Here is a 21175-nt window from a genome sequence, read left to right as displayed (position 1 = left end):
TCACCGCCTGCCCAGCCCTGGACACCTCGATCCTCGTCCCCTGGCCCCCATCCAGCCCGCCACCAAGCCCCGCAGGTGCGATTTCCAAGAAACATACTTCAAAGCGGTCCGTGTTCTCCATCCCCGCTGCCCCCACCGAATCTGCACCGCCTGCCTCGGGTTTCTTTCCCGCAGGGCAGCCCAGGGAGGTGTTACTAGCAGATGGAGCTGGGGAAGTTGGGGGGGGGAGGGAGGGGTGTAGGAGAAACTATATTCTCCACTCAGCTTTGCTGCGAACCCAAGTGCTTTGATAACTCAGGTTTGTATGAGTGGGCGCCTGGCTTGCCTGGTCGTTGGAGCAAGTGATGGGTGATCTCGGGACCAGGAGTTTGGGCCCCACACTGGGTGTCAAGATTATGCAGAAATCTAATCCTTAAAAAATAAAGCTTCTTTAAAATGAATAAATGGTCAGGGCGCCTGGGTGGCTCAGTGGGTTAAGCCCCTGGCCTTCGGCTCGGGTCGTGATCTCAGGGTCCTGGGGTCGAGCCCCTCATCGGGCTCTCTGCTCAGTGCGGAGCCTGCTTCCTCCTCTCTCTCTTCTTGCCTCTCTGCCTACTTGTGATCTATCACATAAATAAATAAAACCTTAAAAAAATAAAATGAATAAATGGAACAGGTCATCGGATTCACGCCTCCTTTTAAAGCTCTCAGAGCATCCCTGTCGCTACCGGAACAAAATCCAGACTTCATGGTGTTGGTTCCTTGGGCTTTGCCTTCCCCACTGTCCTCCAGGTTCACTAAACTTTTTTCTCCCATAGGCTCAAGGCTTTTCTGCCTCAGGCCCTTTGCACCAGCTACTTCAAGAGCCTCTTCTCCTCCTTCAGGTCAAAGCATAAACTGTGACGTCCCTCCGGGCCCTGTCTTCCTGAGGACTAGTGGGAGGAGCAGAGGGAGAGGCAGGGGCAGAGGCAGAGGGAGAGGGAGAGGGAGAGGGATTGGGATTCCCCAACCGACTCTACGCTGAGCACGGAGCCTGACTAGGAGCTTGATCTCAAGACCCTGAAATCAGGATCTGAGCAGAAAACTGGGAGTCCAACGCTGAACCGATTCTGCCACCCAGGCGCCCCTGCCTGAAATATTCTTGTTCTTTTTTAAGATTTATTTATTTGAGAGAGAGAGAGAGAGAGAGAGAGAGAGAGAGGGCACACAAGCAAGGCAAGCAGTAGAGGGGGCAGTAGACTCCCCGCTGAGCAGGGAGCCTGACTTCATTAACTGAGCCCCCCAGGCGCCCCTGGAATATTCTTAGACGACTTGCAGAGGTGCCAACAGGGACTGCGGTCGTCATCACGGCTCCAGGTGCCCTCGTCTTCGTCCTTCCGTGGCCAGAGGAAGGTCCCAGTAAATGTCAGGGAAACTAATTCAAAGCAGGATTCCCTGCATCTGGAGGGCAGGTGGGGCATGATGGAGGCTGAGCTTTCAAGAGATGGTTGTGCAGCAACAGCGTCTTCTAGAACTCTCTGTGAGGACAGAAACGTCCCGTGTCTGTGTTCGAAACTCAACCGCTGTCCACGGGTGGGTTTTGTATTTCATTTTAATTGAACTTCAGTAGCCACAGGTGGCTAGTGGCTGCTCTACCGGGCAATTTGGACTAGGGTCCAAAGACCCAACGAGAGGGAGTGCTTGGGGCCTGGATGTGCAGCGCCTTGGCAGCCAGGACAAGAGGCAGGGCCAGATCTTGGGTCTTTACAGCTAACTCAGTCTTGGGTCTTTTGACTTTTACCTACCAGTGTTTCCTGGGAAGTCAGAGAAACATTTCAAGCAGATCAGAGTGTTTCATTCATTCAATCCTAAATTTGCTTAATTGGTTCATCTTGTTTGTTGATCTCTCGCCCCATTTCTGTCCCTTCCCTCCTACAGGCAATTGTGCTATTGTAGATCTTTCCATCTTTATGAATTCTGACGAGCTTGGAATGCCTGGGGGCAACTGGCTAGAGCGTGCTGGGTGGGTGTGCTGGGAGGGTGGGAGGGACTCAGGCGGCCGCGCAGGGCAGGCAGTGACTTGTTGTCTGTGGGACGGGGTCTCCTAAGCCAGCGAGACTGTAGTACATCTCTTTCGGTTTCCTATTCTTTTTCTCTAAGTGCTGTGTTGGTAGGGTCCATCCGTGTGGCCATAGAGCATCGGACCTGTCACTTCTTTCTTTGAGAGGGACAGATCGTGAGCCGGCAGGGAGGGGACGAGGCAGAGGGGGGGAGCAGGCACCCCGCTGAGCAGGGAGCCCGATGCAGGGCTCCATCCTGAGATGCTGAGATTGTGACCTGAGCTGAAGCCAGACGGTTCACAGGCTGAGCCAGCCACCTGGACACCTTCCACTTTCCTCAGCACACCCCCAGGCCGGACACTGCCTCTAACTGCCCACCTCCCCATTCTCATGACCGGCTCCTTGCAGACCTTTTATAAAAGAACCTCTCTGGGTCATGTGCCCAGTGGATGGACCATAGGCCATAGGGAATGAGCTGGGCGTGGCACCTGGTGGCACAGTCGGTGGGGTGTCCGACTCTGGGTTTCAGCCAGATCCTGATCTCAGGGTCATGAGATCGAGCCCCGTGCAGGGCTCTGCGCTGGGTGCAGAGTCTACTTGAGATTCCCTCTCACTCTGTGTCTGCCCCTCCTGCCCATGCTCGCTTGCTCTCTCTCTCTCTCAAATAAATAAATTAATCCTTGAAGGTGCCTAAGTATTGGGAGGGAAAAAAATTACATTTCAGAAAGATGTTTCTGGCTGCCTTCATTACTTCATTTACAAACATTCACTGGTCCCCTGCTAGAGCTTTCGGCACTGAGACAGACAAGATCTCAAGCTCGTACATCATAAACAAGAAAATAGGGGCACTCGGCGGCTCAGTCATTAGGTGTCTGCCTTCGGCTCAGGTCATGATGCCAGGGTCCTGGGATCGAGCCCTGCATCAGGCTCCCTGCTCGGCGGGAAGCCTGCTTCTCCCTCTACCACTCCCCCTGCTTGTGTTCCCTCTCTAGCTGTCTCTCTCTTTTTGTCAAATAAATAAAATAAAATCTTTTCTAAAAAGCAACAACAAAAAAACCCAAGAAAGGGCACCTGGGTGGCTCAGTTGGTTAAGCAACTGCCTTTGGCTCAGGTCATGATCCTGGAGTCCCGGGATCGAGTCCCACATCGGGCTCCTTGCTTGGCGGGGAGTCTGCTTCTCCTGCTGACCTCTCTACTCTCATGCTCTCTCTCTCTCTCTCAAATAAATAAATAAAATCTTTTTAAAAAACCCAAGAAAATATGAATAGGGAAATAGCAGGTATGGGTGATTACTACAGAGGAAATCAAACAGGATGGTAGGACAGGGTGTCTGGCAGGCTACTTGGCAGGTGAAGTCCTGGGGTACCTCTTGCAAAATGGACCGGAAGGGGGCAGCCCCGAGAGGGGAGGGCAAGCCGGCAGGGGCTGCTGGCAGTGTGGACTGGGTGGGGACGGTGGGACTCATACTTCTGGGTCTGGGTATGGTGGAGCCCTTTATCAGGACAGGGGACCCTGGGGATTTGCAGCTGGCAGCTGGCCATCCCAGGTCTGGAGCTCAGGTGGCCGGGGCTAGAGGCACAGACTGGACAGTCATCTGGGTTTGAGCTGGCTCTGGGTTCCCTGGGACAGCCATATTGAAGAACCACAAGCTTGGTATTTAAAAAGAGAAATTTCTGGGCACCTGCGTTCCGCTCAGGTCATGATCCCAGGGTCCTGGGATGGAGTCCCACATCGGGCTCCCTGCTCTGTGGGGAACCTGCTTCTCCCTCTGCCTGCCACTCTCCCCTGCTTGTGTGCTCTCTCTCTCTCTGTGTCAAATAAATAAAATCTTAAAAAAAAAGAGAGACGGAAATTTGTGCTTACGGTTCTGTAGGAGGGAAGTCTGAAATCCAGATGTCGGCAGGGCTGTCCTCTCTCCGAAGAAGCCGCTTCTGTCTTCCAGCTGCTGATGGTCCCAGGCACTCCTTGCAGCTTGTGGAACCGGGGCATCGGCCCGTCCTCATGGGGCACCTGCCCTCCGCGGCTGCCTCTGCATGGCAGTTTCCAGTCACACTGGGTGAGGGGCCACCCTAGTGATACCCCCTGAACTTGATTATGCCTGCCGACCCTATTTCCAAACACGGTCGCAGTTCACAGGTGTGGGGATTAAGACTGCAACATAGGTTCCTAAGGAGACACAAAAGAGAGGTCATAGCATCAGAACGAGAGAAGAATTAGGGGCTCTGACCTTTAGGAAGGCTGGTGAGCCCATGGAGAAATCTGAGAATGAAACAGTCTCCAGGTGCACCCGCCCCATAGACCGAGGTAGAGAAACAAGGGCAAAAAGGTATCTGTTGAACTAGGCTGGACGGCAGGTGTCAATGTCTTTCCCAGATGCCAGGCCAAGGGAAGAAGCAGAGCCCGGGTAATGCAGACAGGTTTTCAAGAAATTTGGTTTGGAAGGAAAAGCGTGACATATGGAAAGAACTAGAAGGGATGGAAAAGTATGGTCACAGCACAGCAGAAGGAGGCTGGTGACTCAGAAGATATGCCCTGCCTTTGAAGCCCCGCTGGCTTGTTCCGCAGCTGTGTGGTCTTGGGCTGGTTGCTTAACCCCACTAAGCCTCAGCTTCCTTATCTGGAGAATGGGGATAAGGACGGCACTCCCTTCCCAAGGTTGTCATAAAGAATTAACGATTGAGGGTATCTAAAATCCTTAGCTCGGGGTGTGGTGCATAGGAAATACTGAATCAATACTTAACTCACATTACGAACAGAACAAGACAAGGAGGAGGTTTCCAGAAGGAGGAGGTAAGCAGTCAGAGGCAGAGGAAAGGTCAAGGATCTGGCAGTGCTTGCTGAGCGTGGAAGAGGGGACTGGGAGCAGAGGTACTTGAGGTTGTAGGTCTGGAGCAGCTGAGAAAAGTGAGAGGAGGTGCGAGCAGCGAGAAGTTGTGTGTGTTGGGGCAGGGAGTCGCCGGGAGCATCTGGGACGAGGGGCACAGCCGGCACCAGCTTCTCGATCATTCATTCAGTGTCTCGGTTTTGATACCAGCATCTTCACCTCCGCCGTGCTACGCCGGGGCAACCGAAGGAAACTTCTCCAGGTGAGTGGTGGACACCGCAGAATGACTGTTTGTGGGTGCATGGTCATGTCAGCGAGGAGCAGCGGGTGGAGGGGGAGGAAAACAAGGGGCTTATATGTGGGCTCTTCGGGTTTCGGGATCCTGGGGGCAACTGGCTGGAGAGAGCCGGCTGGGTCTGCTGGGAGGCTGGAGGGGCTTAGGGATGGACATGCAGGCTGCAGAGGGAACAGGTGGCCACCAAAACCGATTAGGAAGGGCTTGGGGACCGTTGCCGAAGACCTGTCGGGGAGGGCAGGGAGAAACCAGATTTGGTAGGGAGGGAAGGAAATACAAGGAAGCAGAGGCCATGAAGACTGCTTCGCCTGCTGTTTCTTTGATAGGGCTGAGAAGGGCGAGGACAGCTAAGGAGATGGGTGTGGGGGTGGGGGGGTGTTGCTTTCATTTTGTTAAACACAGTGAACAAGACAAGGCAAGACGTTGAACTTGAGGTGGACAGAAGTGAATGGAGAGAGAGTGGCAGAGGAGGAAGGCCTTGGGCTAGAATGCCTGGAGTCCTTCCTAGCTCTGGCTGGTAAACATACTTAAATCACCGGAAGAAATCGCAAGGGGAAACCCTTCAACAGAACAGGGAAATTAACTGCTTATCTCTGTGGCATCTGCTAATTCCTGTCTGCGGAGATAAAGAGTGTCAGTGTTTATGAGCAAGAGTTCTTAACTGCCCTCACCCGGGGATCCCCTAACACTTTCTTAACCTTACCGCAGGCAGGGCTCCCCTTCCTCGGAGCTTCCCCTTGTCTCATAGTGCAGCGAACCAGCCCACACCAGAACTCCCTCGGCACCTTCCCTGAGCTCCCTCTGCTGCCGGGGCAACCCTGTGCGGTCTCTCGCTTGCCTTGTCCCAGCCCTGCCCTCCTGCTTCTGCATTCTTCTAGGCAGGGGCCGGACACAGGTACCTCGGTCCTAAACAGTCCGAGGGAGGGCGGTAATTTCTGCATCCTTCCCGGCCTTGCCTGGTGATTCTCACTTCCCCCCCCTTTTCTGTCCGCGTTGAGACAGAAAAGGGAAGGGCCTCGGTAAGGGCCGCAGGGTGGAGCGGGACCGGGAGCAGGTGCCCGGGACTGCGAGGAAGCCGGCGCCGCCGGGAGCGGCCGGCAGAGGGCGCGCCGGCACCGGGATTGGCCGCGGCCAGCGTGCGGACCCGGGGACAGGGGACGCGCACGTGGAGCCCGCTGCGCCTGCCCGCACGAGGCAGGCCCGGGCGCAGCGTCCGGTTAAAAATACGCGGCGCCCAGGTCGCGGGGTGGGGCGGCCTCCGGAGGGAGCGACTTCTGGAGCCGCACCAGGCCGGGAGCGACACTGCAGCTGGCGGCGAGCGCCCAGGCCCCCTTGAAACCCGGGCGGCCGTCGCGCGGGGAACCCCGTCTTTCCACGTGTGGGGTGGGGACCGCGCAGCTTTCAAGAAGCAGCCGAGTCCTTGCGCCGTGCAGTTCACGGCCGGCCGGCCGGGGAAGGGGCCGAGGCAGGCGCGCCTGGGGAAGCATGAGGGTGTGCCCGTGAGGTCGCGCCGAGGGTCCCCGACGCGCGCAGGTGGAGAAGCCCGCGCGAAGGCCTCGAAGCCGCAGGGAAAGGAAGAAGGCGGACGGAGCGGCCCGGAGCTGCCCGGACGGCCACGGCGCGCAGGACCCCGAATCGGCGGGGAGCCTGCGGGTGCCCCGGGGGCGGCTCGCGGGAACCGCCTCCCTCGGGCGAGGTCGCACAGCCGTGGCCGGGGTGAGGGCCGCAAGGAAACGGAGAGCCGCGGTCTGCACTGAGGCTTCTACCTCGACAGCAAGACTGAGCGCGACTGCGAGCGGAAAGTCGTCGCTCCACGGCGCGGGCGGGCACCGGCCCCGGGCGTGCGGGGCGTCCCCCGGGGACGGGCGGAGTGCAGGCACCCGCCGTCTCGAGGGAGGAGGGGAGCGGTGCCGCCCCCAGCCCGTGCGGAGGCTGCGGGCGCTGACCCCGGCCCCCCACCCGGGTCGTCAGGGGCAACCCCGGAGCAGCGCCCCCCGCCCCGCCCTGCGCGCAGAGGCCAGGTGGCCGTTGGGTCGCGACCAGCCGGTTTGATTTCCCGCGGCCGGTGGAGAGGGGCGGAGGGGGAGGGGAAAGGGGCCGACGGCCAATCGGCTGGGCTGGTGGCGGTCATGTGACGGGTGCGGGGTGGGGCCCAGGTGTACTTACGGGGCAGCGAGCCGGGCGCCTCGGCCTCCGCGCGAAGTCCGGGAGGCGTGGCCGGCGTGCGGGCGGGGGGGGGCTGCTCCTCTCCGATTGGCCTGTGGCCGGGAGGCGGGGCCTGCGCGCGCCGCGGCTGCGGGCTGCGATTGGCCTCGGCCCGGGGCCCGCTGCCGGCGTGCGGACGAGGCTCGGGGCGCGAGGACCGAGCGGGGCGGCGGGTTCGCGAGCCGGGGGGAGGGGCCGGGGCGGTGGCGGCGGCGGAGGAGGTGGCGGCGGCGGGGGCCGGTACCGGACCCGGCGGGATGAGCGAGGCGGAGGCGGCAGCGGTGGCGACAGCGGCCCCCGCGGCGACGGTGTCCGCGACGGCGGCAGGGGTGGTAGCGGTGGTGGTACCGGTGCCCGCGGGGGAGCCACAGAAAGCAGGCGGCGGGGCGGGCGGCGGCGGGGTCGGAGCCGCCTCGGGCCCCGCCGCCGGGACCCCCTCGGCGCCGGGTCCCCGCATCCCTGGCAACCCGACGACGGCAGCGTCGGGGACCCCCGCGCCTCCGGCCCGGAGTCAGGCGGACAAGCCGGTGCTGGGTGAGGGGCGGGCGCGTGCCAGAGCCGCTCTGCGGGGTAGACGGGCTGGGGGAGGGGCATCGCGGAGCCCACGCGGTCCCGAGAGCCGAAGGCCTGGCCCCGCGGCTCCAAGGACTCGCTGGGCTGGGGGCAGCTGAGCTGAGTGAGTTCCGCTGGCGGCAAATCCCGCTGTGCCTTCCCTGCAGGGGTGGGGGGGCGTGGTGGGCGGGTTCCGCTGGGGCCTTGGGCACCGCACGGCCGGGCCCCGCGGCGGGACCCTCCTCCTAGTCCTAGCCGAATCTCAGCCAGGGAAGCAGGTGCCCTGGGAGCCCTTTCACTAGGAGGGCCCGACTTGGTGGGCCCGGCAAGTACCTGGTTCTGGGTGCGGGGCGTGGATTTGTAGCCCACGAGGAGCCTGACTTAGAGTTGGAAGGGTCTTGGAAGCCCGGGCCCCGCTGTGTGGGCGCGTCCATTTGGTGGACGTGGGATCAGAAAGCAAGCCTTGGAGCTCCTGGGAGAAACCGGTGGCTTGAAGTTACGCGTAATCGGTAAAGGGGAGGCAGGCTGGATTTGCGGACTCTCGAAACTGAGCCCAGCTCGTCTCTTCCCTCCCGTCCCGCTGCATCTCTGCCTGCCAGCAATCCAAGTCCTGGGCACTGTGAAATGGTTCAACGTCCGGAATGGTTACGGATTCATCAACAGGTATCTGAGAAACGCGGGGAGAGGGAGGAAGGGGCGTTTTTCCGAACTGGCTGGTGGGACTGGACACCCTCCCGACTCCTCTCTCCCGGCTGCTGAGGCACATGGTTGCCCTGTCCAGCTGACGCTGATTGAAAGTCTTTAGCCGCCATGCAGACGTGGGCGAGATGAAGGCGCCTGCGCACCTCCAAGGGCAGCGGAGAGTTAATGACCTAGGAACCTAGCAAACCTGGCTCTGCGCTGCCTGCTCGCTTGCGTCTGGCTCACCTTGCGGTTTAGTTTGCCTTGCCTTTGGGGCAGAATGTACCTGCTGTCTTCGCCTCGGGGCTCCAGGCTGGAATTCTCACTCATTTCCTGTTTCGGGCGCTGGAGGAGCCCGCCCCTGACTCATGTCCCATAGAGGGCTGCTGGCTCATCTGCATCCCCCCACCTGACCCTGACCGGGCTGAGGCTGGAGAGGGGCGCGGCCGGCGGCTGGCTGGGGAAGGAAGCCAGCCTCGGCACAGGCTGCTGCTTTCCTGCATTTGGGCATCTCCAACCCTCCCGTTCTCGGGGAGGGGCTACAGTGGCAGATTCTGAGCCGAGCCAGGTCTCCCCCAGTGGGCCCTTCCCCAGCCCGGGCACCCTGCCCAGCCCAGCCCTCCCAGGAGGCCCTAGTTCCCTCTTAGCAGGCTGACCTTTGTGCAGATCCAAGTGCCTTAAAGCCAGCACATCTGATCTAGGGAAGGATCCCTCTCTAATTCTGGAAACCGAGGGCTCCTGGGAAGTTCTGGAGAAAAATCTCTCCATTCCCCCCTGCCCCCCCCATGGGGTGCTAGGATAAGCTGGGGTATTAGGCAAGTCGTGATCGAGAATGGTCAAAAACACTGTTCTTTCCCACCCTTGGTCCCTCGGTATGTTGGGGTGGCGGTGACTGACCCTGGGGTTCACCTCTGGGCTGAGGGCGAGAATAAAGTATCCGGGATGTTTAGAGCAGCCCCTGGGAACACTGTCCTTTTCTCAGACTCGTTCTGCACCTCGACCCCACACCCCTATCCACACTTTATCCCTCCTTCTAGACTATAGAAGGGAAGACGTGGAGAGGAATTTTCCAGCCGTGATAGGGGCTGGGGTGGGGGTGTTGGCCAGAGGTAGCTGCTCGGCACTGCCAGGTTCTAAGGTGCCCCTGGGGCAGAGAAGTGAGTCCTCCACAGGTAAAGAGCTGGCCCAGTGTCTTCAAGGTGACTTTGCCTCCCCCTCCTAGGAAACTCAGGGTTTTCACTGAGGTTTTTGCTATCCTTCCCTTCATACCAGCTCCCAGCTCTTATCACTCCCTGGGCCTGTCTGCCCCCCCCCCCCCCCCAGGGAGCCCGGGGTGGTGGGCGAGGATGGGCCTGCTCCTTTGGGGTCTGGCCACCCGGGGAGGCCTCCCTGAGGCTCCTCCCAACAACCCCTCCCGTTCTGCAGGAATGACACCAAGGAGGATGTCTTTGTTCACCAGGTAAGAGCTGGGGGGGCGGGGAGTGGGGAAGAACGCACCCCCTCCCGGAAGGCCTTTGCCATCATCTGCCTGCTTTCCCCTCACAACAGCATGCCCGCCAGGAAGTGGGCCCCTCCTCCCCCTCACCTCAGGTGCCTGTATTAACCGCCATTGGCCCCACATGTGTCACGCGGTCTGCGTGAGAAATGCGCTTGTTGCCCCCCCCCCGGCTGTGGCGTGCTCACTTCCCACGTTGGGACCTGTTACTCGAGAATGAACCCTAGGTCGTGTTCTGAGAGAGAGGACACAGGCTGGAGCTACTTGCGGTGGTTCTCAAAGTGTGGTCCCCGAGGCAGCAGCATCACTGGCCCTGGGAACCCTCACCCACCTCAGGGCTGCTGCAGTAGTCAGGCTTGGGGGAGGGGCCGCCGTCAGTCTGAAGGGGTCTCCAGGTGATACTGGTGTGGCTGCAGCTTGAGAACCACCGCTCTGGGGGTGGGAGCTCTCGGGTAAGAAGCACCAGGCACTTTGCCTGCTCTGCAACTTAGGACAGTCTCTGCCTCTGGTTTTGCTTTGAGTTCCTGATTCTGGCCTCCCTTTGGGAAATCCCTGAGGGCTGAAGGGAGGGGGGAGTGTGTCCCAGGGACAGTGCTGAGGGCGAGGGTGCAGGGAGGCGTCTGGTTTGCCTCTGGTTTGCGGCTTCTCCCCCACTGAACTTGGCCTGCCTCTGAGCTCCGCCCTCCGGCCCCGCCGCACCCGTGATGGACGGTGAACAGACCCAGCAGGGGTGAGGGAGACTCTGGGCCTGCTGCCCTCACCTTTCTCATGGCCTTTCCTCTGCCAGACGGCCATTAAAAGGAACAACCCCAGGAAGTTCCTACGCAGCGTTGGAGACGGGGAGACCGTGGAGTTCGATGTCGTGGAGGGAGAGAAGGTTCGGGCTGGGGCGGGGCTGGGGCGGGGCTGGGGCGACCCTCCCTAGGGCCCTCTTCCTTGGGCCAGTGAGCCCAGGCTGTGGAGTGGAGTGGGGCAGTGCTGTCCCGAGGATGGCTGGGGCCTTCGCCAGACGTCCTAGAGCCCTTGATGACTTCCTGGCTTCTTTGTCATGCACCAAGCACTTCTAGTGGGTTCTACGGGAGTCCGGAGCCCGCCCTCTTCCTCCCCGACCCCAGCCCTCAGGGTCCAATAGCAGCTACCCCGGAAGGGCGAGTTAGAGAGGGGCCTTTCCTTAAAGCGTCCACAAGCAGACCCGGGCCATTGGAGGAGGGCAGGAGACCGCGGCCTGGGGCCGCTGCAGGGCAGATGGAGGGGGTGGATTTACCTGGGAGGAGGGGAGGTGGGTTTGGGGGCATTGGGTCGTGGCTGGGGCGAGCTCTGCCGTGCTCCCCACCTCTCCCTAGGGTGCCGAAGCTGCCAACGTGACCGGGCCCGGGGGTGCACCCGTGAAGGGCAGCCGCTACGCCCCCAATCGGCGCAGGTTCCGTAGGTTCATCCCCCGGCCTCGCCCGGCTGCCCCCCCACCCATGGTGGCAGAGGCTCCGTCCGGTGGGGCGGAACCGGGCAGCGAAGGCGAGCGAGTTGAGGACTCGGGGCAGAGGCCCAGGCGGCGGCGCCCACCTCCCTTCTTCTACCGAAGGCGCTTTGTGCGAGGCCCTCGGCCCCCCAGCCAGCAGCAGCCTATAGAGGTGGGGGCCCTGGGCCTGTGGAGGCTGCTGCCGCACCCGGGGGAGGGGTGGACACAGATCTCTGGGTCTGCAGGGAACAGGTCTCGATGCTGGGGGCCCTGGATGCTGTCGCCTCTCCCCCACCCCCACCCCCACCCCCGGGTCTTTGCGTACTCCTAGGGCACCGACGGGGTAGAGCCCAAAGAGACCGCCCCATTGGAGGGGGACCAGCAGGGAGATGAGCGCGTGCCCCCTCCCAGATTCCGGCCTCGGTACCGAAGGTAAGGCTCCCTCTCCCAGGCTGTCTTCCCCTTGCCGTCAGGCATTGGTGGGTGTGGGGGGGTGGGGAGCAAGGCTAAGAGGAGCCTGAGGCTGGCAGCAAGGGGCCAGAGCAGCTGAGAGATGGCTGCTTAAGTGCCCAAGGGGAGTGGGGGAAGCCGGCTGGTTTCCCTCCTCTGGGGGAGCCCTGGGAGGGAGGAAGACGGAACCCACCGGCTCGCTGCCTGCTCCAGGGTCTCCCAATTGTCTCCCCAGGCCTTTCCGCCCCAGGCCACCCCAGCAGCCTACCACAGAAGGTGGGGATGGCGAGACCAAGCCCAACCAAGGCCCCACTGATGGTTCCCGGCCTGAGCCCCAGCGCCCACGAAACCGCCCCTATTTCCAGCGGCGGCGGCAGCAGCCCCCCGGACCCAGGCAGCCTACAGCCCCGGAGGTGAGGACCTGGGCTGCTTGGTGGGAGGCAAGGCGGGTAAGAGAAACAGCCCCAGCCCATTTCCCTTCCCTTCTCTGCCCCTGTAAACCCCTCCCCCCACACAGCAGGGAGCCCAGACTGCTGCTGCTGGGTCCTCTACCTTCAGGCAGGTGTCCCCCCAGACCCCCCTCTCACTCTTGGAGCCCCAGCCCCCCCTGCTTGTGGGAGGAATGGGAAGAAAAAACGTGGAAGAAGGTTCAAGTTGGGGGCTTTCAAGAGTAAGAGGGTCTCAAATGACCAGCCCTGTTCTCTCCAGACCTCAGCCCCCATCAACAGTGGGGACCCCCCACCCACCATACTGGAGTGACTCCAACACGAAGGACCCCCAGAACTACCATCTGGTGAGCGGCTACACCTGGGGGGCAGGCCCAGAGATGGGATGCTGGGCCTGAGGAGGGGTCCCCAGTCACGACTTGTCGCTGTCTCTCTCTCACGCAGGTTATTTGCCAGTTTTTCCAACCGCCCTGTACCCCACCCAGCACCCCCTGCCCCCTTCCCAGAATTCATGACATCAAAACACCAGCTCTCCCCTTTTCCTTGAGACTCAGGAGGGCCGAAGCAACAGCCTTTTGCTTTTTCTCTGTCCCTTCCCTACCAAGGGCTGAAGGAAGGGAGCCATCCTACTGTTAAGAGGCACAACGTCCCTCCCCTAAATCAGGCTGCGAAGGAACCAGCCAGCTCCTACCTCCTCCTGGTTGCTTTTCTCTCCCACCCCAGTTTATTTTTGGTCTCTCCTCTAGCCCCTACCTCTGAAGCCATTTAATGAACTGTCATGTGCCACCCGAGCCTCCAGTAAAAACAAAACCAGGCTTTCCCCATGGTCTTGGTGTCTGCCTCTTTTCTGTGGACTCGCCGGTACCTCCCTGCCAACGGGGGCGGCAGAGGGTCAGGGCTGGCTGAGCGGGCGGGAGCCCTCCTCCCGGGCGCAGGTCTGAGGGTGCCTCCCTCCCACCCGGGAAGATTCACTTGTCCTGTCCCTACCCTGGGGCTGACCTCTCCCCTGCAGGAATGTTCTGGAAAGTGCCAAAGGCAGCGGCTGCCACCCAGGGCTGCAACTTACTGAGCATTTACTGTTCGTAAAAGCAATGACCAGGGGTGCCTGGCTGGCTCAGTCAGTAGCACAGGCCACTCTTGATCTTGGGGTCATGCGTTCAGGACCCTTGTTTGGTGTAGAGCTTACTTTAAGGGGGAAAAAAAAAAAGCAACGACTAGAAGCAGAAATGGGGACAGAGTGAGCACAGCCACAGGATTCTTGGGCCTTGGGCTAAGGCAGGGTGGAGAGGGACAGCAGGATGCAGAGGGGACCAGGGAACTGCAGTCCCTGTCCAGCCCGTCCCGGGTGCCTCCACGACAGGACGCATGTCGCAAACAGTGACTTTATGTATGGATCTATCTATCTATCTATCTATATATATATGTATATATATACATTTAGTACAACAGACCTTTGGTTTCTTCTTTCTACCCCTTCTGCAAACATATACAAAAATATCTGAGGGCTCCTCCCACCCCGTGTTTACAGGCAGCCTTTCAAACTCCTCTTGCCCTTAGTTGGTCAGAAGCTTGTGGGGAGAACATCCTTGAAGGCAGAGGAAAAGGGATGGGCAGTCCCTCTCACCACACATGGGCACACGGCCCTCTTGCCCTGGAAGGTTGAGTGAGAGAGCAGAGCCTGCCAGGAGAGATGAGCTTGGGCCTTGGGAGGGTGCGTCCTCGTCTGGGAGGGGTCAAGGCGGGACCCCCTTCACCCAGAGTCTATGTGGCAGGAATTCAGAGAAGGTGCCCGCGAGGAGGAGGAGTCCGAGATGGCAGAAAGCTACCTTCTCTGCTCCAGTCCTGCTCCTACTTCCGTCCCACCCGGGGGCTCTCCTCCCCACAACCCCTTCTCTAGCAAGGGACAAGAATATTCTGGAAGGGTGGCCAGGTGGGGGCGGGGTGGGCTATGGGGGAGGGGGAGCCCAGAGAATGGCCCACCCTGATGGCCACAGCCTAACCACGACATAAATAATCCAAGAGTCACGCGAGGGGAATGGGGGGTTGCTCAGACCACGGTCCCCGCCAGCTTCCCACTTCTACCAGGCTGCAGGGGTGTCGCCCTGGGAGCAAGGAGGGAGAGCGGGCTGCAGGGCTGCACAGGAGAGGAGGGGTCCCCGGAGGGGCAAGAGCATGGCCCCTCAGTCATTCTCATCGGGCCCCAAGTACTCGAGCTCTGTGCTGGGTTTCACCTCCTGCTCTAAGAGGGACGGTGTCCGGTGGAAGTCGGCCGAGATCTGGTCAAACGTCCGGCCTCGGGTTTCAGGCACTTTTAAGAAGGTGAAGATGAAGAAGCCAAGCAGGAGGACGGCGAAGAGAAGGAAGACGTAGGGCCCCATAGCCTCCTGGGACGGGTGGAGAAAGGGGTTGGCGGAGGGGAGGGCCGGCGTGCTCTCGGGAGCAGGCGCCCAGGGCCCCGGCCGGTGGGGGCATGATGGACACGCAGGTGGCTCCCTTGCGGGCCCAGGGAAACCAGGAAGGAGTGAAGGAAAGGATCTCCGTTCCCCGCCTCCTAACACCTGTCCTCGTTTCCCGCCCAGAGCACAGTAGCGCCTCGGGGAGTGGATTCCCGACCGCTGGCAGTAGGAGCCCGAAGCCGATGGCTTTACTGTAAGTTGGGCTGCACTTGGTTTTGAAGACCCCTCGCTGTTAGCCCATGCCCCTCAGTTCCCTTCCTTCCTGGGACTGTGGGTGCTTCTCAGGGCCCACGCGGTCCACCAGAGTGATTCCCAGCCAGGAGGGGGGAAAGCAGGCGGGCTGGTTGTGACGTGCCCCCCTCTGGCCTAAGGAGCTGAACACAGGGACGAGGCTTAGGGGACCTACCGCCACATACTGGAAACCCATGCCAATGACGAAGTTGCACGTCCAGTTGGAGAAGCCGGCCACGGCCATGGCCGCTGGCCGGGGGCCCTGGCTGAACAGTTCAGCCACGATGAACCAGGGGATGGGGCCGGGGCCAATCTCAAAGAATGCCACAAAGCCAAAGATGGCCACGATGGAGACGTAGCTCATGGCAGGAACGCGCTCCTGGGGCAGGCGGGGAGGGAAAGGAATTCAGGCTGCAAGGAGACCTGAGGTCCGTCCCTCTGGGCCGCTGATGGACGAGCCCGACACCCCAGGTGGGCGCAGGCCTCTGAGCCCTGCCGAGCGTCCACACCCAGCCGGCTGTCCAACTGCTGCCCCACGCAGGGGATGCGGACGCCCTCTCGGTCAAGGTGGTCCGTCCTCTCCTGGTTCTGCAGCAGCCCCTGGGGAGTGACCGTTCCTGGGACTGGACAGGGGCTCTCCGTCCCGGCCCCCAGGGCAGCCTGCGTGCCTCGGGAGCACCCGGTCACCCCGGGGATCACAGGCAGGTGTTGAGGACTGGCCCTGGCTGGGCGCAGAGCCTCCCGGGGCCATTCCCGGGGGCTGGACCGATGCCCCCCACCTCCACCCCACCCCCGCCCCGGTTGCCCCAGGCCTCACCAGCAGAAGCAGCGCCAAAGTCATCAGGATGGCGCAGCCGCACATTCCCGCCAGGCCCAGGAGGTGCAGGGTCCGGCGCCCAGCCCGCTCCACCAGGAACACCTGCCGGGAGCGTCAGGGCTCGGTGGGGGGCCTCGGTGGGGGGCCTCTGGAGCACAAGAAGTGGGGGGGGACCTGGGGGAGGAAGGCTGGGACATCTGGGGGACGCGAAGCCAACGGGGGAGGCGGCACCATCCATTACCGAGACCAAGGTGAAGACCGTGTTGACCACTCCGGCCCCTATGGTGGCGTAGGCCGGCTGCCCCACCCCCGCTGACTCAAAGATGCTGGTTGAATAATAGAAGACCTGCAGGGAAGGAGAAGGAAGGGGGCTGGCAGTGTGTCCCTCGTTCCCTCGCAGGCCGCGCCACGCTGGGACCACCCTGCGCTGGATCCCCGGGAGGCGGGCTGTGGGCTCCCCTTCTCCCAGGCTGCGCCCCCACCCCCGCCCCACCCGAGGCTGCCCACCACCTACGGCGTTGATGCCCGACAGCTGCTGGCTCAGCTGCAAGACCACCGCGATGACCAGGGGCTGCCGGTGGGTGCGGCTGGCCAGCAACTGGAGCAGGGACAGCGGGCGCTCCCGCTCCAGCTTCCGCTTCTCCTCCTTCAGCTCAGCCAGCGCACCCGACACGTCGGCCCAGCCGGTCAGGCGCTTCAGACCTACAGGTGACGAGGGTGGGGCCTGAGTGGACGGGGCGGGGGAGCCCCCCCCGCAGGACAGGTGCTAGAAAGGTGGGGGCAGTGGAGGGAAGCTCACTCTTCCTGGCGGGCCCCTCCAGGTTCCGGATGATGTAAAGGTAGCGAGGGCTTTCTGGGCAGAAGGGCAGGAGGACCAGCTGCAGGAGGGCAGGCAGCACCGTGATGCCCAGGAGCAGGGGCCAGAGGGCGGTGGTGCCCAGCATGGACTCCAAGCCCAGCACCTGGGGGAGCGCGCGTGGGAAGGAAAGGGGGGCAGGCCATTCAGCCCAGAGCCCCCACTCAACCCCCCACCCCCAGCCACCCAGTAAGGCCAGGCCCGGTCACCTGGGCGATCAGAATGCCAATGACAATGGCCAGCTGGTTGAGCGTCCCCAAGGCACCGCGCAGGTGAGTGGGGGCGATCTCCCCCACGTACATGGGCACCAGCCCTGATGTGAGCCCTGGGCAAAGGGAAGAAGACAGGGGTGAGGGCACCTGGCCGCTCCCACCCCCAAGCTCAGAGCCAGCGGAGGAGAGCAGAGCGCCAGGCGTGTTGCGGGGCGGGGTGGGTACCTGAGTAGGCGCCAATGAGGAACCGTCCCAGAATGAGCATCTCGTATGAGGCCGAGGCTTTGGCCAGGCCCATGAGGGCGCCCCCCCAGCACCGCCAGGATGTTGTTGACCAGCATCGCCCTCTTCCTGACAGACAAGGAGTGGGGCCGAGAGTTGGGGTGCCAGGTGGAGGACCTCTTCCTGCCCGCCCCAACCCTCCCCCACAAGCCCCATACCTTCCTAGCCACTGAGAGATGACGCCAATAAGGAAGGAGGAGATCATGCCGCCCACGGAGAAGATGGCCACGGAGAGAGCCCAGAGGGTGGTGAGGGTGCCTGGCGGGATGGAGCCGGGTCCCTCAGGCCCCTGCCTCCTCAGCCACGTCTCATTGTAGCTCTGCTCAATCACCTGGTATGTGTGGGGGAGACAATGGAGGGGTGACAGCCTGCGGAGACCTCCCCCTCGGCTCTCCCACGCTGTCCCCTGCCCCCTCCTTGTTTGGACAGCCCACTCTGTCCGCCGCAGGCCCCTCACCTTCTGCGGGGCATTGATGACCCCAATATTGTAGCCGAACTGCAGGGAACCGAGCACAGCAGAGAAGACAGCAAGGACCAGGGTCCCAGTGACTCGCTGCTGGGGAGGTTCCCCGTCCTGGGTGGGCAGAAGCAGAGAGGAGGCGGGTCACACAGAATCATGATTTCTTCCCTTTGTCCAGGGGCCCGCGCCCTGTTGGAGTCTGAAGATGCTGGGCTCCATCCAACATGTTGGCCGAGGGAAACTGGGCCATATTAGGAATCGGGATGAGGAACTCAGTGTAAACAGCAGCAGTCACCGGGCATGTCACCGTGCATGAAGGAGAAACGGGATGTCTGAGTCCAGCGAGCTGAGAAATGTTTGAAGATCTTGGCCTCACTGTTTCTCGGTGACCTTGGGGCAGGCTTTTGGCCTTAAGACTGGAGTTCAGATTTGTGTGACCTTGGGCAAGTCACTTTCCCACTCTGAAGCTAAGGTTTCCTCTGGGTCAGGGGCCCTAGGAGTGATGTTGCCTGCTCTGCCTACCTGTCCCTGAAAAGGAGAAAATCAAAATCAAATGCTAAGGGGATTCCTAACGGCGCAGGATTTATAAACCGACAAGGACCTTATCACAGGCCTCTGTCCTCTGCTGTCCCCTCTGGGGGTGCTCTCAGAGGACTCCTGGAGGCCCCCAACACGCCCAAGAAGGACAGTTCCAAAAAGGACATCGCGGTCATTCCTGCCCGCATAGGGCCCTTGGGGTGGCTGTCTCTGTCTCCGCCCCGGGCTCCCCTCCCCCTCTAGGCTCTGCCGCTGGGGGCGGGGGGCCGTGCCCGGCTTCTGCCTGGGAGAGCCGTGCCCAGGGGATGGGGGCGGGAAGGTGGTGCGAGGGGCGGTGGCAGCGGTGGCCGCTCTCTGGCGGCACACACTGTCTCCAAGCGGAAACCTGAGCTGGGGGAGGGGGGGTTGACACTCCCCTCAGCCCCTCCACCAGCCATGGGGCCAAGGGAAAGTTCAGCGTCCTGGAGGAGGGCCAGGAGTGGGGGTGGGGGCCCACGAGAGCCTCTGCTCCTCGAAAAACTTCCCGCGAGCCGGGACACACGGACAGCTCCAGGAGGGCAAGACCAGCCCGGATCTGCTTTCTCGGGCTGGATCTGGGGCAGGCTGTCCCCCGATCCCGGCGCGCCCCGCCGCGCCCTGGAGAAGGGGGAGAACCCTGGGCTCGGGAAACCGCGGGGCGGCCCATGTCCCCGGACGGTCCCCCCAGACCCACTCAGCCTCTTGGAAGGACTGGAATCCCACAGTCACGGGTTGTCCGGCTCGGGTATAAATAGCCAGGCTCCCACTTCCCCCACCCCCTGCGCCTGCGCAGGGACCGCCCCCTAGCTGACCCCAACCGCGACCCCAGCCCAAGAAAAGCGGGCCCTGCGCCCCCGTCCCGCCCCCGCATGCTGAACCCTACTTCCGAGCCGATCTGTTGGAAACCCGACGGCATCTTGTCTCAGGAACCGGGGGCGCAGCAGCTTCAGTTAACAGGGAGGCGACTGGGGGTCGGCGGCCCCGTCCCGGCGGGCAGAGGGCGCGGGGGCGACGGGCGTCCCGGAGCGGCGTGCGGAGGGCGAGACCGGCGGGACCCACCGCCGCGAGCCACGGACCCAGAGAGCGGCAGGGCTCCCGGGGATCTGGCGGAGCCGGGCTGGGGGGAGAGGCCCGAAGAGCCCCCGCAACCCTCCACGGGCCACGCCCTTCGCATCACCCATTGGCCAGGAGCCCGCCCAGAAGCCCACGCCCCTCCCTAGGCCCGAGGCTCAGAGTCTGGCCCTGCAGCGCGGGTTGGCCGGCGAGGCCCCGCCTCCCCAGCGTGCCTGGCTACACGCGCGGGGTGGGTGTCTGCCGGCCTCCCACCGCGAAGTTTGGGGGAAAGAGTCCCGGGACGCAGGTCCCTCCCCACCTCGCTTGGGGACTCGGCCTGGCAGCCGGGCTTGGGGCTGGGGTAGCGCCGGAAAGTGGGCGCCGCGGGTGGGGACCGCGGGGTCGGGGAGGAGGGGATGCGGCAGGCACGCTTGGCCCCGGAGAGAGCTCGGGCGGCCCGGGACCGCGCGCGAGCGGCGCGCGGGGTGGCTGGGGAGCAATGGCCTGGAGTAACCCACCGCGGCTATTTTTAGCTACCGCGTTGGGAGACGCCAAATGTCAGGTCCCCGGTGTCCCGGCCGGTCCCCGGCGGGGGAGGGCAGGGGGACGGATCCTTAAAGGGTCCGAGACGTTCTTCCCACGTGGGGATGGCCCTGGGGCACAGGAAGTTCCGTCCCCAGCGCGTCGGGTGTCGGGGCTTGACGGTCCTCCTTCCGCGCATCCGCGCTCTGGCCCTTCTCCTACCCCCGTTCCCCGCACTGGCTCCCGGAGGCGGCCTGAGGGACAGCTGGTCACACCAACCACGCCACCGGCCTGAGGTCCCTGAGCTGCCGCGAATGTGCCCGCCGCGTGGACGACTTGGACACGCTCTCCTGAGGCCTCTCCGGGTGTGAACCCCCCGCGAGGAAGGCGCGACCTGAGAGCTGGCGCTTGCGGACCGGAGCGCGGCGCAGGGCGCGGCGCACGGGCCTCGGACGCGCGGGACTGTGGTGCCACCTGGAGGGAGAGCAAGGATCCGCAGCGCGTCCGGGCGGAGCCGTCTGCTGGGGCCCCTGGCCGTCGCCTGGCCACCTCTCCAAGGCTTCCTTACGTGCAGCGCAGGCCCCGTTCTGCAGCTCGGGATCCGGGGATTCAGCTGCCAGCAGCACGGGGCAGCTCCCATGATCCGCATGTCCCCACCTGCCCTGCCTCCTGACCTACTCTCCGCACATCTCCTGGAGGTCATGCTCCCTTCCTCCCCCCCACAACCCCTCCCCCACCAACACGCCCTGTCCAGCTAGTTACCGGCATGGGTGTGTTGACCTCCTAAACGCACATTCGTCTGCTCTTCTCCACCCGGACTGCTGAGGCATCGTCCGCCCACCGTTACCTCCCGCTCCTTACTTTCCCTTGTGCGGAGGGTGGAGCTCAATATAAAAAAAGCTCAAGTTCATCACTCCCTCCCCAAAAATCAGTGGTTCTTTGTTGTCCCCACTCTCAAGTTCAAACCCTTTTTCAGAGCTAAAAAGACCTTCTGCCTTTCTTGCCCCATCTCTGCCCCACCTTCTAGACTCTATCCTCACGTTCTAGTCAATCCCTAACTCCTTGTACCAGGGCACACCGTGCCGTTTCTCCCCTGGGTGCCCTTCAGAAAAAATGCTCACCCTCTCTCCGAAACCTTTGCTGGCTTTCTCTGGAAACAAAGAAAGCCCTGTGTCCCCGATGTAGCCGACTGGCATCATTTCTTCTCTGTACTTCAACCTTGAGAGAACGTCACCTTGTGTCCCCAGCTGTGTCCCCAGCGCCCAGCCTGGTGGTGGGCACTCAGCACCTGTTGAGTGAATGCATGACG

The 21175-nt window shown here is 62.2% G+C and overlaps 2 protein-coding genes across 2 annotated transcripts; one reads left to right on the top strand and one right to left on the bottom strand.

Annotated features, from left to right (window-relative positions):
• The first annotated feature begins 7550 nt into the window (after positions 1-7550).
• YBX2 (Y-box binding protein 2) lies at positions 7551-13249 on the top strand. The gene is made up of 9 exons (XM_032839905.1): positions 7551-7876; positions 8494-8557; positions 10001-10034; positions 10858-10947; positions 11414-11698; positions 11858-11958; positions 12212-12389; positions 12685-12769; positions 12867-13249. Exons 1-8 carry the CDS (start codon positions 7600-7602, stop codon positions 12733-12735), a joined length of 1080 nt encoding a protein of 359 aa, XP_032695796.1. The 5' UTR covers positions 7551-7599; the 3' UTR covers positions 12736-12769; positions 12867-13249.
• Positions 13250-13838: 589 nt separating this feature from the next.
• On the bottom strand, positions 13839-19479 carry SLC2A4 (solute carrier family 2 member 4). Its single transcript, XM_032839904.1, is given in 12 exon segments — positions 13839-14806; positions 15285-15488; positions 15927-16028; positions 16168-16272; positions 16441-16628; positions 16726-16888; positions 16992-17107; positions 17220-17304; positions 17306-17345; positions 17435-17607; positions 17734-17850; positions 19175-19479. Coding segments are annotated over 12 exon segments (1530 nt in total). The 5' UTR covers positions 19208-19479; the 3' UTR covers positions 13839-14602.
• Between the last annotated feature and the right edge of the window lie 1696 nt (positions 19480-21175).

The sequence above is a fragment of the Lontra canadensis genome, unplaced genomic scaffold, assembly GCF_010015895.1.
Source record: "Lontra canadensis isolate GAN:19392208 unplaced genomic scaffold, GSC_riverotter_1.0 scaffold110, whole genome shotgun sequence".
In the NCBI taxonomy this organism is placed as follows: domain Eukaryota; kingdom Metazoa; phylum Chordata; class Mammalia; order Carnivora; family Mustelidae; genus Lontra; species Lontra canadensis.
This window is presented reverse-complemented; position numbering and strand designations above follow the sequence as displayed.